Genomic DNA, 16835 nt, shown 5'->3' with positions numbered 1-16835 from the left:
GTCCCCTCACGAGCATCACCCGGCGCTGCCACCTCATCAGGGGCCCCTCGGCCTCCGGCGCCTCCTGCCTCCCTGCTTCGCCACTTGAGGAGGAGTCGCCTTGGCCGATTGGAAGGGCAGTCACCACCATTGGATTCTCGCGAGGTCCCTGGAGGCCGGCGGGGCGCAGCCCCCACTCATCCAAGACGGGCATCTGCTTCACGAAGTCGGCCCTGCTCTGGCAGAGATACAGCAAGGCCCCTCCCTGCCGGACGTTGCCGGGATTGAGGTCCCCGGCCAAGGTCAAAAGCGTCGACTTCAGCACTGCGGGAGCCAGGTCCTCCTCCTGGAGCCTCATGCTATCCTCGCGCCCACGGAAGGCCCACATCTGGCGAGAGTGGCATTGCAGGGGAGCGACACGGCACAACAGAAACTCCTTCACCACTTTGGGCGCTGTCATGCCGAGCTTCCTCAGGAACGAGAAGCGGGTCCAGACAAAGACGAGCCGGGGGCTCTTGAGCGTCTCCTAGCCCCAACCCGAATTGGGGACAGCAGGCGAGGTCGGCTCCGATAGCAGGGGGCTGGGCACCCCTGCGTCCACGTACAACCACCGCTCGCGGAACCCAACCGCGGGCAGGGGGAGTTTGAAGTCAATCCCAGAGGCCTTGGACTCAAGCTCAGCAGCAAAGCTCGCGCACGCCCAGCATTAGGAAGGGTCGACAAGGCGCAGCGAGAAGAAGTGGCGTAGCAAGGCAACCGAAGGAGGGATGCCCACCATGGCTTCGCAAACGAAGGCGAAGACCAAAAGGAGGGTGATGGACTCAGGGCTTAGATGCATCATGTGGATCTGATAATGGGAGAGCACGGCATTGAAGAAATCAGAGAAGGGGGGAACCAGACCCGCCCACAAGGCGTCGGTAAAACATGGGACCTCGGTTGCTATCCTGTCAATGGAGAAGTGGGACGCGGGCCAAGCCGTCGTCCTCCCGCACTCATTGAAGACGGTGGCCAGAGCCAAGCTGTCCCTGCCCAGGCACTCTTGATTGAGTACGGTCGACCGGCCGACGGAGGGGGCCACCGATGGCGGCGTACAAGACGGAGGTGTGGGTACCTCCCCTCTCTCCTTCCTCGTCGGAGTCATGGCGATGGGGGAAGATTCGAGATTGGATTGGAGGCGGGAGCAGGTGTTCGAAGGAAGGAAGAGCAGGGGAGCGGCTGTGTGCAACTACAAGTCCGCCTAGCAGGGCGCAGAATAAGGGGGTGTGGGGGGAACAGTGCCGCCCATGTCCCATCAACCACCACGCGACGCCCAAGGCCGCAGGCTATTAGGGCCCGCGGCGCTTCGCCCTTGCCCTTTCACCTCTCGGCACGGCCAAGTCCGGGCGCGCCTTGGGCCCGGGGCTACTGTCGGTGTTCTGGGAACGGGGGTCCCCAGACTTGCCTGCCTGCGGCCTGTGGCGTGGCTCAAAGGAGGCCCAGCATGGCCCATCTTCATCAACGCAAGACTCAAGACCCTCGCGAGGGGCCAAGCCTCATGAGGCGGACGACACGGAGCTCCCTCAGGGACGGCCTCGTCAGGCTTGCTCGCGAGGAGGCGGAGAGATCAAGGCGGGGTACCTCACGAGGTGCCCTTGACGCAAGCCGTGACGACTCAGGGTGCCAGGCGGGTGCCAGCGCGCGTAGCGTCCTTCCTTCCTCTTTGGTGCAAAGGGGGCAAGCACAGCCGCGGAGTAGCGAGGCATCAGGCAAACGTTTCCGTTTCGGCGCAACGAGACCAATACCAGGAGGACTATGAGACGGAGGTCACCGTGGAGCCCAAGACGGCGTCATCACCAGAGCTTTGCGCAGGCGAAGACTGCTTTTGTCAGGATAGTTGATACTTGCTGTCCCCCTTCAAATTAGCCCGCCATTGTTGGCTCCCTTCCCGCTCAATATTTGGGAAGAGGACCAGGGCCTGTATAAATAGGGCCAGCCGCCCACGTAGCAAGGGGTTCGAGTTTTGGTCGGTTCGAGCTTGGGGTTCGGTGGCTGGTTCGAGCTTTTGGTTCGGCTGGCCAGTAAGAAAGAGAGAGAGAGAGAAAGAGAAGGGTGGCTGAACTCCTCCTAGCAGTTCATCACCCCAGCCAAGAACAGACCCTCGCGAGGCTGTTCTTCCTTGTATTATCCATTATCATCAGCCCCAAGAGGCAATCCACCAACCACACACTGGAGTAGGGTATTACACCACAACGGTGGCCCGAACCAGTATAAATCTTGTGTCCCTTGTGCCGTTCTTTTAGTAGCTTAGATGTTTGCGAGGCGGGGAGGTAGATGGCGTAATCTCTGCGCGCGCCCCAATGTTCGAACCTTAAGGGTCTGCCGGAACCCGAAATCTGACATTTGGCGCGCCAGGTAGGGGTGCGCGGGAATTCGTCTTCTGCCGCTCCGTGCCCCGTCGCGTCATCATCACCATGCCCGGCGACCAGGAGGGCAACCCCGACCCATGGGCTGCATGGCCCGCCCGCGCAGAGCCGCACGCCGTGGGCGACCCCGCGCCCAGGCAGCCCGCGGTCCCTAGGGCGCTGCGCGCCGCGGGCGACATGGACAAACTTCGGCAACTCTCACACCGCGGCAGGCACAGTCGGCAGCAAGGGCCTCCAATCACGCCGTGACCACAACACTGTACACCCGCCGGGAGCAGGCGAACTCGAGGGCCGCGCTCACGGTGGCCCGGGAACTACTGCGGTGCAGGCTGCTGGAGGGCGGCCGCGACGTGCTGCTGGAGCGAGTGGCGGAGCTCCTGGGCTTCGCCGCCTCGGGGGCTCACCCCTTCTCCACCCAGCTCCCATCTCAAGCCCAGGGCGACCCGCGCGGGGGCTCCGCACGCGCCCGCGAGCTCCAAGGCTACTCCGACGCCAGCGAAGCTGTCAGCACCGGACCGGCGGCGGCGCGGCCACCGCCCCCGGCCCGCGAAGAAGAAGGACTCAACGCGACTTGCGGCCCCAGTGAGCGGCCGCGTTGCCACCCCGCAGTTGGCGTGACAAGTGGGACCGCGTGGCGTGCGGGGCATCACAGTGTGGCATTCGAGATGACGGCGACAGAGGAATACGTGCCGCACATGATGGACCAAGGACACCCTCACGAGAACGGACGAGGCTCGCTCCTCGGCCCAAGCTGGGGGGACGAGGCACTGGAAGCTGAGCCTCTCCAGGAGCCCTAGAACGGTCCCGCAGGCCACGCTGGAGGCAACGATTATCGGGAACCGCTAATTCTTCAGGAGCAGGTATACGCTAACCATGGATCGCAGGAGGTGCAGGTCGCCGCGGCAAGCAGCTGCCCCGCTCCCACAGTCTCCTACCGCTCGGGAGGAGGGCGCAGGGGGCTGCAGGAAAGGGGCCGAGATCCGACATCACCACCACAGCGTTCGGAGCAAGGTGTTCTCAGGAGGTAGGCCCCTGATGCTTTGTTCGGTGTTCACAAAGAAAAGCCGAACAGAGGATCAAATAATACCGCAGGAGTCTAATATAAGTATGTCAATATGCATATGCAGGCTTCGCTGCTGGCGTCCGCCGCACTAACTGCGGAGGTCGCCATACCGAAGCAGGACCTCAGGAGGTCCAGGAAAGAGCTCGGCCCTGCCAAGAGGCAGCTCAAGGAGAACAAGGGTAAGTAATACGCTGTCTTATGTATATATATAAAAGAGGACGCGATTGCAAAATGACAGGATCATTGTATGTTTGCCAGGGGCCACGACCGAGGTGGTGACCCTGAAGCAAGCGCTAACCAAGGCCGAAGATACAGCGGCCAAGGAGCGCACCGAGCGAGAGAAGCACGAGGCTCGGGTGGGCGAGGTGCAGCAAGAGCTCTAGGCTCTTGTGGTGAAGCACGAGGCATTGGAGCTTGACTCTAAGACGCGGGAGTTTGAGCTTGCCGCGTCCCTCGAGAGTGTAAAAAGTGCCAAGGCCAAAGCCCAAAAGGCCCTCCAAGAGATCGACGCGATGAAGAAGATAGCGGCGGGTAAGGCTTTCTATATGCAAAGCAAGCATGTAAAAGTAAATTACCGATTACTTACCCGGATCTGGAGCTCTTCAGGAGCATTCGCAGATTTGCCCCGCAGTGTGTCCGATGCCGCACAATTTTACCAGGCCGAGGACGGAAGCTCGATGGAGAAGTTATTCTGGTCTCAGTATGCTAAGGCCGAATATCCGGTGCCAATGAGCGACCAGCTGAAGCAGATGGTCGAGCTACATAAGGCGGCCGATCAGGCCATGAAGAGCTTTATAGTCCGGCTGTGGCCGCGCGACGCCCTTTCGAACAGCTTCTTCGGCCTGGTGAGGTGGCTTGTGGATGCCTGCCCGCGGCTGGAGGTCGTCAAGCGATCTTTCTGCATTAAAGGTGCACGTCGGGCTTTCGCCCGTGTGAAATTGCAGTGGGTCAAGCTAGACACCGTGAAGCTGATCAAGGAGGGGCCGCCGGAGGGCAAGGAGCACCGCCACCCCGAGATGTACTACGAGGGTGTTCTGTCGGGTGCCCGTCTTCTCGCGGATGAGTGTTCAAAAGATGTAATATTTTAATGAGACTTGCTCGTTTTATCCTGTATTTATGAAAACTTGTTTCACATGCGCTATGCAACGCTTGTTTGAATTTAAAATATTACCTTTTGTTTGGCCGTTTATCCAATCTGAGAGATGGCTAGTCCTCAGCTTCTGCCCCCATGCCACGAGTGCTGGGGTGTTCGGGATAAACCTGAGCACCCTTGTTCCCATATTTGGGTCCTTCGAGGGAGGTGCTCAGCACAACGAACAAGGCAACCGGACTAATAATGCTTTATCACTCTCACTTAGCCATAGAATTCTATAATTTTAAATTTCAGCGAAGCCCCTGATATTCGAAAGGTCGAATTTGGGGCGCGATACACGCCTGTAAGCCGGACAGGGCTGGCCCCTCGCCCTAAGCGGCATAAGTCTTTAGGGACTCGAAAAACCTCGCCGAATAGCGACTAGTCTCTCGCCTTATCATGACAGTCAGTTTTAGCTTTCTCTACTGAGGTGCTAAGCCCCGCAGAACCGGGGCACAATCGCAGTAGTTCTCCTAGCGCTACCTTAGCCGATAGAGCGGAACGTAAGGTACCAAAACATAGGAGCCGGGCAAACCCAACATTTGACCAAAGACATGATTCGGAGCTGATGCATATAAAGCTATAAGTTCGGGGTGCCGCACTTGTGAAAGTGTTCGGACTTTTCACACCGTATTGTGAGGTACGTAAGCCCCTGGTGTATTAGCCGTACCAAGGTGTACGGTTGCAAGGCGTCATTAATGAACACACACACACATATATATAACAAGAATGCAATAATAGTCGTAATGTCATGCATTGTTTATTAAAAAATTGCGTTAAAGCAGAGTGATACAGATAGTGCGATAGGCAAAGAGTAGGACTATGTCCCTTCCAAGGGCAAGCTGAGGAATGATATGAAATCAAATATTTCGCTCGTTACTGTAATCAACCTGGGAATTCCGTGGTATGACGTAGCTGTCTGCCTCCTTGGTTGCTGCATCATGTGTTCGCCAATAGTGTTGCCGGACAGTGTTTCCAGAGATTAAGGTCCTGAAAGAAAAAAGAAAAATAACCAAACGGGAAGCCCCTAGTGCGGTTTAAGCCGCGTCTTGGGGCGTGCCGCAGTTGTGCCCCCTTCCCCACCTGTGCCCATGGTATTTTTAATGCGTAATTATGTATGCGCGGCACGAGTTTCGCCGCTGGGCTGGGATTGGGGTGGCCGCTGTATTGCTACGCGAGCTCAGATCGCGCCAGGCGGTCTATTTGCCGATTGCCCCGAGCGCGCTTGAAGGTTTCCGGGCTGTGAAGCGCCGAACTGGTTGATTGCCTTGAGAGGCTACTTTGCGTTTCTGCTGCGAGGGCTGCGGTGTGCTCCTCTGTTCGGAGAGAGCACTCTGTGTTTCCACTGACTGTAATAACTCCGCGAGGTCCTGGCATCTTGAGCTTGAGGTATGCATAATGCGGTACCGCATTGAATCTGGCAAATGCGGTTCGCCCGAGCAGCGCGTGATAACCACCGCGGAACGGGACTATATCAAAGATTAAGTCTTCTCTTCGGAAGTTATCCGGGGATCCGAAGACCACTTCTAGTGTAATTGAGCCTGTGCAATGGGCCTCCACACCTGGAATGACGCCCTTAAAGGTCGTTTTTTGTGGGTTTGATCCTTGAGGGGTCTATAACCATTTTGCGCACCGTGTCCTGATAAAGCAGGTTCAGGCTGCTGCCGCCGTCCATAAGGACTCGAGTGAGGTGAAATCCGTCGATGATTGGGTCTAGGACCAGTGCGGCGAATCCGCCATGATGGATACTAGTGGGGTGGTCCCTGCGGTCGAAGGTGATCGGACAGGAGGACCAAGGGTTGAACTTTGGGGTGATTGGCTCCAACACATATACGTCCCTGAGCGCACGCTTCCGCTCCCTCTTGGGGATGTGGGTTGCGTATATCATGTTCACCGTCCGCACTTGCGGGGGAAACCTCTTCTGTCCTCCACTGTGCGGCTGCCGGGGCTCCTCCTCGTCATCGCTATGTGGCCCCTTGTCCTTGTTTTCGGCAATTAACTTGCCGGCCTGCTTGAACACCCAACAATCCCTGTTGGTGTGATTGGCTGGCTTGTATGGGGTGCCGTGTATTTGACACGAGCGATCGAGTATACGGTTCAAGCTGGACGGACCCGACATACTTTGTTTGAATGGCGTTTTCCGCTGACCGGGTTTAGAGGCTTTGAATCCGGCATTGACTGTCGTATCCTCAGTATTTCGCTGTTAATGCGGCGCTTATGCTTGTTGCGACATGACCTGTTATTGCCGTCCTTGCTATCTGAGGTACCATGGTTCTTTGATATGTTATTACTGTGAGCCAGCTAGTTGTCTTCTCCCGCACAAAAGCGGGTCATGAGCGTCGTGAGAGCTGCCATAGATTTTGGCTTTTCATGACCAAGCTGCCGGGCTAGCTACTCGTCTCGGATGTTGTGCTTGAAAGCCGCTAAGGCCTCCGCATCCGGACAGTCGATGATTTGATTTTTCTTTGTAAGGAACCGAGTCCAGAATTGCCTGGCCGACTCTTCTGGCTGCTGAATTATGTGGCTCAAATCATCGGCGTCTGGTGGTCGCACATAAGTGCCCTGAAAGTTGTCAAGGAATGCGGCTTCCAGATCTTCCCAATAGCTAATGGAGTCTGCTGGCAAGCTGTTAAGCCAATGACGCGCTAGTCCTTTGAGCTTTAGTGGGAGGTATTTGATGGCGTGTAAGTCATCGCCGCGGGCCATGTGGATGTGGAGGAGGAAGTCCTCAATGCATACTGCGGGATCTGTTGTGTCATCATATGATTCAATATTTACAGGTTTGAAACCTTCTCGGAATTGATGTTCCATTACTTTGTCTGTGAAGCATAAGGGGTGTGCGGCGCCTCTGTATTGGGCTATATCGCGACGCAGCTCGAATGGGTCTTGCCCGCTGTGTTCGGCCCGACCGGATTTCCTTTTACTGTATCCGGCGTGATGTTCGTCATCTCGCAGAGTGGTGTGCCCTCCTGATCCGTAGATCGATCTTGAATGCTTTGCCTTGTCCTCCAATATGTCTCGCAGGTCTGGCGTATCTCCCCATGCCTTTTTATTTGAATGGCGTTGGGGTGGAGGCTGAGCTTTTGGCTGGAATGCCTCTCTATCGCGTCCACGAGGTGGCCGATCAGCCGTATCATACGCTTCTTCCTCCAGTCGGGGTAGTAACCTGCGCCTCGGGTAACTCTTGGAGAAACGCTCGAGTTTATATTCCTCGGCCGCGAGGACTTCAGTCCATTTGTCAGCTAGTAGATCTTGATCAGCTTGAAATGCTGCTGCTTTTTCTTCACGCTATTTGCCGCGGCCATAAGCCGACGCTTGAACCGCTCTTGTTCGACGGGATCCTCTGGTACGGCGAATTCATCGTCGCCGAGGCTTGCCTCATCTTCGGAGGGGGCATGTGATTGTCATCCTCCTCCTCTCCGTCTGCCGCTCTCTAAGGAGAGCTGGCTCCTCCATCCTCCTGCTCTAAATCTTGCTGGAGGGGTTTGTTGTTTTCTTCGGCACTATCTGGAGTGTTATTATCTCCTGTGCCGGTATCACCACTTTTGCTTTGGCGGGACTTAGAGCAGAGCCGCTGACGTCGGCGTTTGGGTTGCTTCTTGGAGGGGTCATCCTCCGCTATCCCGTCGCCATTGCCTTCTTTGGGTGTATCCACCATGTATATGTCATATGACGAGGTGGCTTTCCAGTGCCCTATAGATGCTGGTTCATGTTTGTCTCCTACATCGTCGTCCATACCGTCGATGTCTTCGGAGTCGAAGTCGAGCATGTCGGTTAAATCATCGACAGTGGCTACGAAGTGGGTGGTGGGTGGGCGTCAAATTTCTTCGTCGTCCGCATCCCAATCCTGTTGGCCATAATCCGGCCAGGGCTCTCCTGACAAAGAGAGAGACCTTAGTGAATTCAGAATGTCACCGAAGGGCGAGTGCTGAAAGATATCTGCGGCGGTGAATTCCATGATCGGCGCCCAATCGGATTCGATTGGCAGGGGCATGGATGGTTCGGAATTCGGAAAAGAGTCCGGCACCTTGGAGTCACGGGCTGCGCAGAGGGTTAGGCTGGTGTTCGGCTCGATCGCCGTTGATACTGCAGCCCCTGAGGCGGTGTCTAACCACCCATCCTCGACTGGCGCAGTTGGCTCCGAGCTAAGGGTCAGAGTTGATACGGGCGCAGCCTCTGGGGTACTGTTCGGCGGCAGAGCTAGGTCATACCCATCGCGACAGTGCGGCGCGCCCGGCTGTGGCTTGAATCCGTCGAAGATCAAGTCTCTGCAGATGTCGGCCGTGTAGTTCAAACTTCCAAATCTGACCTGATGGCCAGGGGCGTAGGTTTCAATCTGCTCCAGATGACCAAGCGAATTAGCCCGCAGTGCAAAGCCGCCGAATACAAAGATCTGTCCGGGGAGAAAAGTCTCACCCTGGACCGCATTGCTATCGATGATAGTAGGAGCCATCAAGCCTAACGGTGACGACATAGAGGAACTCTCAATGAAAGCACCAATGTCGGTGTCAAAACCGGCGGATCTCGGGTAGGGGGTCCCGAACTGTGCGTCTAGGCCGGATGGTAACAGGAGGCAGGGGACACAATGTTTTACCCAGGTTCGGGCCGTCTTGATGGAGGTAAAACCCTATGTTCTGCTTGATTAATATTGATGATATGGGTAGTACAAGAGTAGATCTACCACGAGATCAGAGAGGCTAAACCCTAGAAGCTAGCCTATGGTATGATTGTATGTTGTGATTGTTGTCCTACGGACTAAAACGCTTCGGTTTATATAGACACCGGAGAGGCTTAGGGTTACACAAGGTCGGTTACAAAGGAGGAGATATCCATATACGTATTGCCTAGCTTGCCTTCCACGCCAAGTAGAGTCCCATCCAGACACGAGATGAAGTCTTCAATCTTGTATCTTCATAGTCTAACAGTCCGGCCAATGGAGATAGTCCGGCTGCCCGGAGACCCCCTAATCCAGGACTCCCTCAATATGTTTCTCGGTTATGGAGGTGACAAAAAGTTCATCGTAAAGAGTTACGTCAATGCAAGTTTTGACACCGATCTGGATGACTCTGAGTCTCAATCTGGATACATATTGAAAGTGGGAGAAATTAGCTAGAGTAGCTCCGTGCGGAGCATTGTAGACATAATTTTTTTTGCAAAATACATACGGCTCTCAATGTGGCACACCCGTTGACTAAATTTCTCTCACAAGCAAAACATGATCACTCTTTGGGTGTTAATCACATAGTGATGTGAACTAGGTTATTGACTCTAGTAAACCATTTGGGTATTAGTCACATGGAGATGTGAACTAATAACATAAAGATGTGAACTATTGGTGTTAAATCACATGACGATGTGAACTAGATTATTGACTCTAGTGCAAGTGGGAGACTGAAGGAAATATGCCCTAGAGGCAATAATAAAGTTCTTATTTATATTTCCTTATATCATGATAAATTTTTATTATTCATGCTAGAATTGTATTAACCGAAAACTTGATACATGTGTGAATACATAGACAAACATAGTGTCCCTAGTATGCCTCTACTTGACTAGCTCGTTAATCAAAGATGGTTAAGTTTCCTACCCATAGACATGTGTTGTCATTTGATGAACATGATCACATCATTAGAGAATGATGTGATAGACAAGACCCATCTGTTAGCTTAGCACTATGATCGTTTAGTTTGTTGCTATTACTTTCTTCATGACTTATAGATGTTCCTATGACTATGAGATTATGCAACTCCCGAATACCGGAGGAACACTTAGTGTTCTACCAAACGTCACAACGTAACTGGGTGATTATAAAGATGCTCTACAGGTGTCTCCGATGGTGTTTGTTGAGTTGCCATAGATCGAGATTAGGATTTGTCACTCCGATTGTCGGAGAGGTATCTCTGGGCCCTCTAGATAATGCTCATAACTATAAGCCTTGCAAGCAATGTGACTAAAGAGTTAGTTACGAGATGATGCATTACGGAACGAGTAAAGAGACTTGCCGGTAACGAGATTGAATTAGGTATGAGGATACCGACGATCGAATCTCGAGCAAGTAACATACCGATGACAAAGGGAACAATGTGTTGTTATGCGGTTTGACCAATAAAGATATTCGTAGAATATGTAGGAGCCAATATGAGCATCCGGGGTTATTGACCGGAGATGTGTCTCGGTTATTGACCGGAGATGTGTCTCGGTTATGTCTACATAGTTCTCGAACCCGTAGGGTCCGTACGCTTAACGTTCGATGACGATTTGTATTATGAGTTATGTGATTTGGTGTACCGAAGGTTGTTCGGAGTCCCGGATGAGATCACGGACATGACGAGGAATCTCGAAATGGTCGAGACATAAAGATCGATATATTCGAAGGCTATATTCGGACATCAGAAAGGTTCCGAGTGATTCGGGTATTTTCCAGAGTACCGGAGAGTTACGGGAATTCGCTGGGGGAAGTAGTGGGCCTTTATAGGCCATACAGGAATGGAGAGAAGGGCCTCAAGGGGTGGCCACGCGCACCCCATGGAAAGTCCGAATTGGACTAGGGAGGGGGCGGCGCCGCCTCTCTTTCCTTCTCCCTCTCCTACTCCTTCCCTCTCTCCACTCTTGGAAAAGGAAGGAGACTCCAACTAGGATTGGGAATCCTAGTTGGACTCCCCCTATAGGCGTGTCCCTCCAAGGCCGGCCTCCTCTTCCCCCCTCCTTTATATACGTGGGCAGGGGGCACCCCAAAGGCACTCCAAGATTTGTCTTAGCCATGTGCAGTGCCCTCCTACATAGTTTTCCACCTCGATCATATTGTCGTAGTGCTTAGGCGAAGCCTTGCGTCGGTAATTTCATCATCACCGTCACCACGCCGTCGTGCAGACGAAACTCTCCATCGGCTTCAACTGAATCAAGAGTTCGAGGGACGTCGCCGAGTTGAACATGTGCAGATCACCGAAGTGCTATGCGTTCGGTACTTGGATCAGCTGGATCGCAAAGACGTTCGACTACATCAACCGCATTACTCAACGCTTCCGCTTTCGGTCTATGAGGGTACGTGAACACAATCTCCCCGCTCGTTGCTATGCTTCTCCTAGATACATCTTGCGTGATCGTAGGATTTTTTTGAAATACTGTGTTCCCCAACACAAAATAAATAACTCCGAAGGTACTAACCCAAAGGTTGTCAATGGGCAACGAATAAAGCATTATATCTCAGGTAAAACTATCAATGTCGAAAGTAATATTATCCAAATTTTGACACCGGAAGAACACATAAAAGGGTCCTTCCGAAACACTCCAAAATCATGAAAATAAATAGGTACGTGATACGGTAAGTAAACGGACTCCGAAAAATCCGTAAAAATATTTTTTATCAGTTTTGGAATATTTTAAAATTTTGGAAATACAGAAATTTCCAGGAAGCGTCCCTTGGTGGGCACAAGACACCATGGGCCTGACGCGCCCAGGTGGGTTGTGCCCACCTGGGACACCTTCTGTACTCCATTTTTCTACCATATATTTGTCCTCCAAGATAAAATATCTATATATATACTTCCCGAACCTTTTGATCACCGTATCGCGGAGAAATCCTCTGTCCTCTTTTCTTGCTGTTTCCTACGTAGTTTTGAAAGTATGTCATCCCAAGACTCCGACGGGGAGAGCTATGTCTCACATCTTATCGCGGACCCAAAGACCTATGAGGACCTATCTCCTTATGGTCGAACTTCGGATGATGAGGAGGATGCTCACTTGATGAGGATCGATGATTCAAGCTCGAAGGAGGAAGATGTTCCTCTACCTCAACCTAGGGATATGCATATAGAGTTCAAGAAATCCATCCTCCCTAAACGACCTAACCGATCTATTCCTTGTCGTTTTCGGCAGAAAAGCAAAGGGGATTTACATGACAAGATCTTGAAATTGGAATTGGAGGTCGATGATCTAAAAGAAGAAATTGCTCTCCTCAACTACAATATGAAAAAGTTGAAGGCAAAATTGTCATCACCACCATCATCTTCTTCACCACCAAAGGAGAATTGAGTATCGGGTATGGGCACTCCCCTTGGCTTCCACCAAGCTTGGGGGAGGTGCCCCGGTATCGTATCATCCCACTATCTTTTTGCAATTACATATCCTAGTTCGATCATTTACTTTTAGATGAAATAAAGTTTAGTTCAATCCTCTCTTCTTTAAGAGTTTGCTTAGTGATCTATCCTTGTAATCGTGTGCAAGTTATATAATAAAGTTAGTTTGAGTTTTTGATTTCTTTACTTCCATGTTGCAAATAAAGAAAAGAAATAAGAAAGAAAGAAAAAGAGAAAGAAAATAAATGAAGAAAGGAAATAAATCAATAAGATTATATACTAATTCTATGGTAGGTGATGGCACCACATAAGGAAAAGTATAAGTAGAACATTTTATTAGAGATTGACAAACATAGCATTAGTCAATGATGCAACACATGAAAGAATTAATAAGGGAAGAGAAGATTCACATATAGATATACTATCCTAGAAATATTTTGTGATTGTGACCCCTCATCAAAATATTATATGCCAAAATTGCTGACGTTAGACAAGGAAGTCATATTGTCATAGATCCTTTAACATGTTGTCGGGGGGATGGACCCCGGGCAGGCAATGGAACCCGGATCTTCTTCAAAAACAACAGGGTTGGCACTGCCCCTCAATACCGGCACGCGCTTGGCCGGGTCGCTCGACCCGGCCAAACCCCGCAAGCCGGCCAGACTAGCCAACCCGGCAAGACACGCCGACTCGGCCTCAACAACGAGCGCAAGACAGCCGAACCCGGGACGACCAAACCCTCCTCAACAAGCCAGCGCCTCCCGTGGCGTGCTACGCAATCCAGCCGCGGGTCAGCACCCATCCCATCAAGGTCGTACGATGGGACAAGACTTCAATCAATGATGACCAAGGCGACAGTGCCCCGCCCATGCCTCTGGTCAGCGGCTACGTAGCAACAGTGCTCCTCACCTACCCGCTGACCTAGGCCGGTGTGGCTACAGTGCCCCCACCTTCACCGCTGACAACAGCAAGCGGTGACTTGACGGAGAGCACTATACACGACTCGACTCGGCCACGCCCTGACGATCGACAAGACGGCGCACAGTCCCCCTAGGCATGCGGGGCCCGCACCTAGGGGAACCCGGCGAACCACAAGCCCTCAGCGGGACCCAGCCTGGGTCCCCGGACACCGACAATACGGACCCACCAACTTATAGCATTACCATTGTACCCCTAGGGGGTTGACCTATAAAACCCCCCAGGAGCCCTCATGCACAGGAGAGAGACATAGACACACGCCAGAGAACTCATCTCATCACACTCACCAAGTTAGCAACATCCAAGGAGAAGGAACTGCCTAAGCCTTGGCCAGTTTCCTTCCTCTTCCACACAGCTCCAGGAGCGACATTGTACTATCTATCATCCAACAACACTCGACAAGACTAGGGGTATTATCTCTCCGAAGAGCCCCGAACCTGGGTATGTCTGGCGTCCCGCGCCCGCTCATGCCGACCTCGCCTCTGGAGCCCACCAGGGCCCTCGAGCCTCATCCTCTCTTTAGCCATCCCTTGGCATCTGCCGTGCGCCCACCATGATAGTTGGCGCCCACCGTGGGGCAGCTCGAGGAGCTGGACGGGAACATGCTTCATACGGGGCCCTTCTCCTACACCGACGAGTCCGTCATGCTGGCGGACGACGTCGTCGGCGCGCTTGTCGCCTCCTTCGTCGCGCTGCGCATCTCCGATGCGTTCGCGGCCGACGAGTACCCCAGCGAGGTGCTCAGCTACTCCAACTCTCCCCTCTCCCTCGGCGGCGGCGTTTTCGCCGGGGCAATGGATGTCCATGTGGAGGTCTTCGTCACCGGCGACGGCGCCTCCTCCTCGTCGAGCAAAACGAGGAAGGCTGCCGAAGCCAGGACCGCAGCGGAACGGATCGAGCCGTCCGATCCGTTGCGCGCTGCAATGTAGAGCCTCCGCATCCCCATCGGCACCGACGTCGACGCCACCAACGTCGCCGAGGCCCGAGCCCAGCTTGAGGAAAGGCGCCAGCAGATGCTGGACCTATCTGAGATGCTCGCCACCACTCAGCGTCGCCTGGACGCCGCTCAGCTGGAGCGCGATGCCGCCTACGGATTCACGCCCTCCGCGGCCGACCCAAGCCGGGTCGCCGATGTGCACGCCCGGGGAGGATCGATCGGCCGAGCCCTCGGCGCCGTCCCAACCGTCTACAAAACCCCAGCGAAGAACATGCGTGCTGCCCAGGCAGCCGCAACTGGCCTGGACCAGCTCGCAGGTGAGGAGCTGAAAGAGCGCATCGGGCGGATGCGCGAACTCCTCCACGCCGCCAACACCCAACAGGACCGCCTCAACTAGCTCGCCAAGCCAGTAGGGTCCGGCTCCGCCCGCCTTGGCGGGACCGGCGAACTTCTGCACACCGCATCCTCGCCACCCGGCGATGCGCACTCCATCCGAACCCGGACTCGGCGCGACCCGGCCGCTACAGCCGCCGGCGGGTTGGGCGACGAGCCCGTCCTAGAGATCCAGCGCGGACCCGGCCCGCATGGCCGGCGTCCGGCTCCAACCGACCCGTCCCCTCGTGGCCTGGCCACAAGTCGGCTCGGCCCGCGCGCCATCGACGATGCCGACGCTCGCCACCGCCTCGATTGGCTCGCTCACTCCGTGGAGATGGAGGAGAACGGCGCTATCGGTCCGGCGTGCTTCGACCCCGCATCCGGGAGGAGCCCTTCCCCAAAGGATTCATGCTCCCCCGCGACACCCCCAAGTACAATGGGACGGTGAAGCCAGAACACTGGCTCACCGACTACACCACGGCCAATGGCATCACCGGTGCCAATCGTCGTCTGGCCGTGCGCTACGCACCGCTCATGCTCCAAGGGTCGGCTCGCACATGGTTGAATAGCCTGCCGATGGGCAGCATCAACACGTGGGTGGACTTCGAGGAAGCCTTCATCCGCAACTTCATGGGGACCTACAAGCGACCCGGCCGCCCTAGCCAGCTCGCCATGCACGTGCAGGGGCCCGCGGAGACCGGTTGCGAGTACCTCGCACGCTGGACCGAGCTTCGAAACAGCTGCGAGGGCGTCCATGAAGTCCAGGCGATCCAGTACTTCGTCAACGGGTGCCGAGACGGCACCCTCCTCAAGCACAAGCTCTTACGCTCCGAGCCGGCCACCAGGGCCGCGCTCATGGTGACGGCGGACAAGTACACCAACACCGACTCTGCCATGAAGATCCAGGTGGCGCTGGACGAAGCCGGCAAGGCCAAGCCGGTTCCCCCTCCCAAGTCGGCCGGCGAAAGCAGCCGGTAGTAGCATCACCAGAACAACAAGCGCAAGGCCGACCAGTAGGCACCGCGTCGCGACAACCGGCTCGTCACGGCCGCCGAGCCTGCGGCGGATCCGGCGGCGAAGCGCCGGCAAACTGGCAAGACGGCATGGCAACCCGCCATGAGCTTCAAGCAGATGCTCGACGCCCCCTGCAAGCACCATAGCGGCGCGAAACCCTCCACGCACACGCTTCGGCAGTGCGCCATCACCAAGCGCATCATGAGGGGCGACTTCCCGCCCCCTCCGGCTCCGGCTCCAGGAATGGGATAGCCGCCACCGCCTCCACCGCCGCCTCCAGCTGGCGGCGCAATGCGCAACGACGCCTACCCAGAGCAGAACGCGGCCTACGTCATCTTCACCAGCCTCGGCGATGACAAGCGTAGCGAGCGCCTCCTTCGGCAGGAGGTGAACACCGCCGTCCCAGCCAAGCTAGAGAATGAAGCAGCCGACACACTCGCCAAGCTCGCCTCGTCATGGCAAGCCATCCCGTCCGGCGTCTCCCTCGAGCACCTGCACAAGCCATCCGTCAAGCCATCGCCGGATTCCGAGTCCATCCACGTCCCAGACGACCCAGCCGCACCTCAACCCGGCCCGGGGACTACTGAACCCGGCCCGGGGGCTGCTCCGCTCAACCTGGCCACCATCGTCCCAGATCCGGCCGTCGCCATACCCGACCTGGGGGCCGCTCAACCCGGCTTGGGGGCTGCCGACTCGGAACCCACCCTAGTGGTCCTCTTCGCCGTGGTTACGGCTCCATCTTGGGCCCTCCCAATATTAGAATTTTTGGAGAACGGGGTTCTCCCCATGGACGAGACCGAAGCTCGGCAAGTGCAGTGTCGGGCGTCCGCCTACAGCATCATCAACAACGAGCTCGTCAAGCGCAACTCCACCGGCGTGT

The 16835-nt window shown here is 55.0% G+C and overlaps 1 protein-coding gene across 1 annotated transcript; it reads left to right on the top strand.

Annotated features, from left to right (window-relative positions):
* Nucleotides 1-15349: 15349 nt before the first annotated feature.
* Nucleotides 15350-15919, top strand: LOC147991868 (uncharacterized). Its single transcript, XM_087538845.1, has one exon. The coding sequence runs from the start codon at nt 15350-15352 to the stop codon at nt 15917-15919; it is 570 nt and encodes a 189-aa protein (XP_087394971.1).
* The last annotated feature ends 916 nt before the right edge of the window (nt 15920-16835 follow it).

The sequence above is a fragment of the Triticum urartu genome, chromosome 1A, assembly GCF_056163025.1.
Source record: "Triticum urartu cultivar PI428250 chromosome 1A, HENAU_Tu73, whole genome shotgun sequence".
NCBI classification, from domain to species: domain Eukaryota; kingdom Viridiplantae; phylum Streptophyta; class Magnoliopsida; order Poales; family Poaceae; genus Triticum; species Triticum urartu.
The sequence above is the reverse complement of the archived record's forward strand: the minus strand, read 5'-3'. Positions and strand labels throughout refer to the sequence as shown.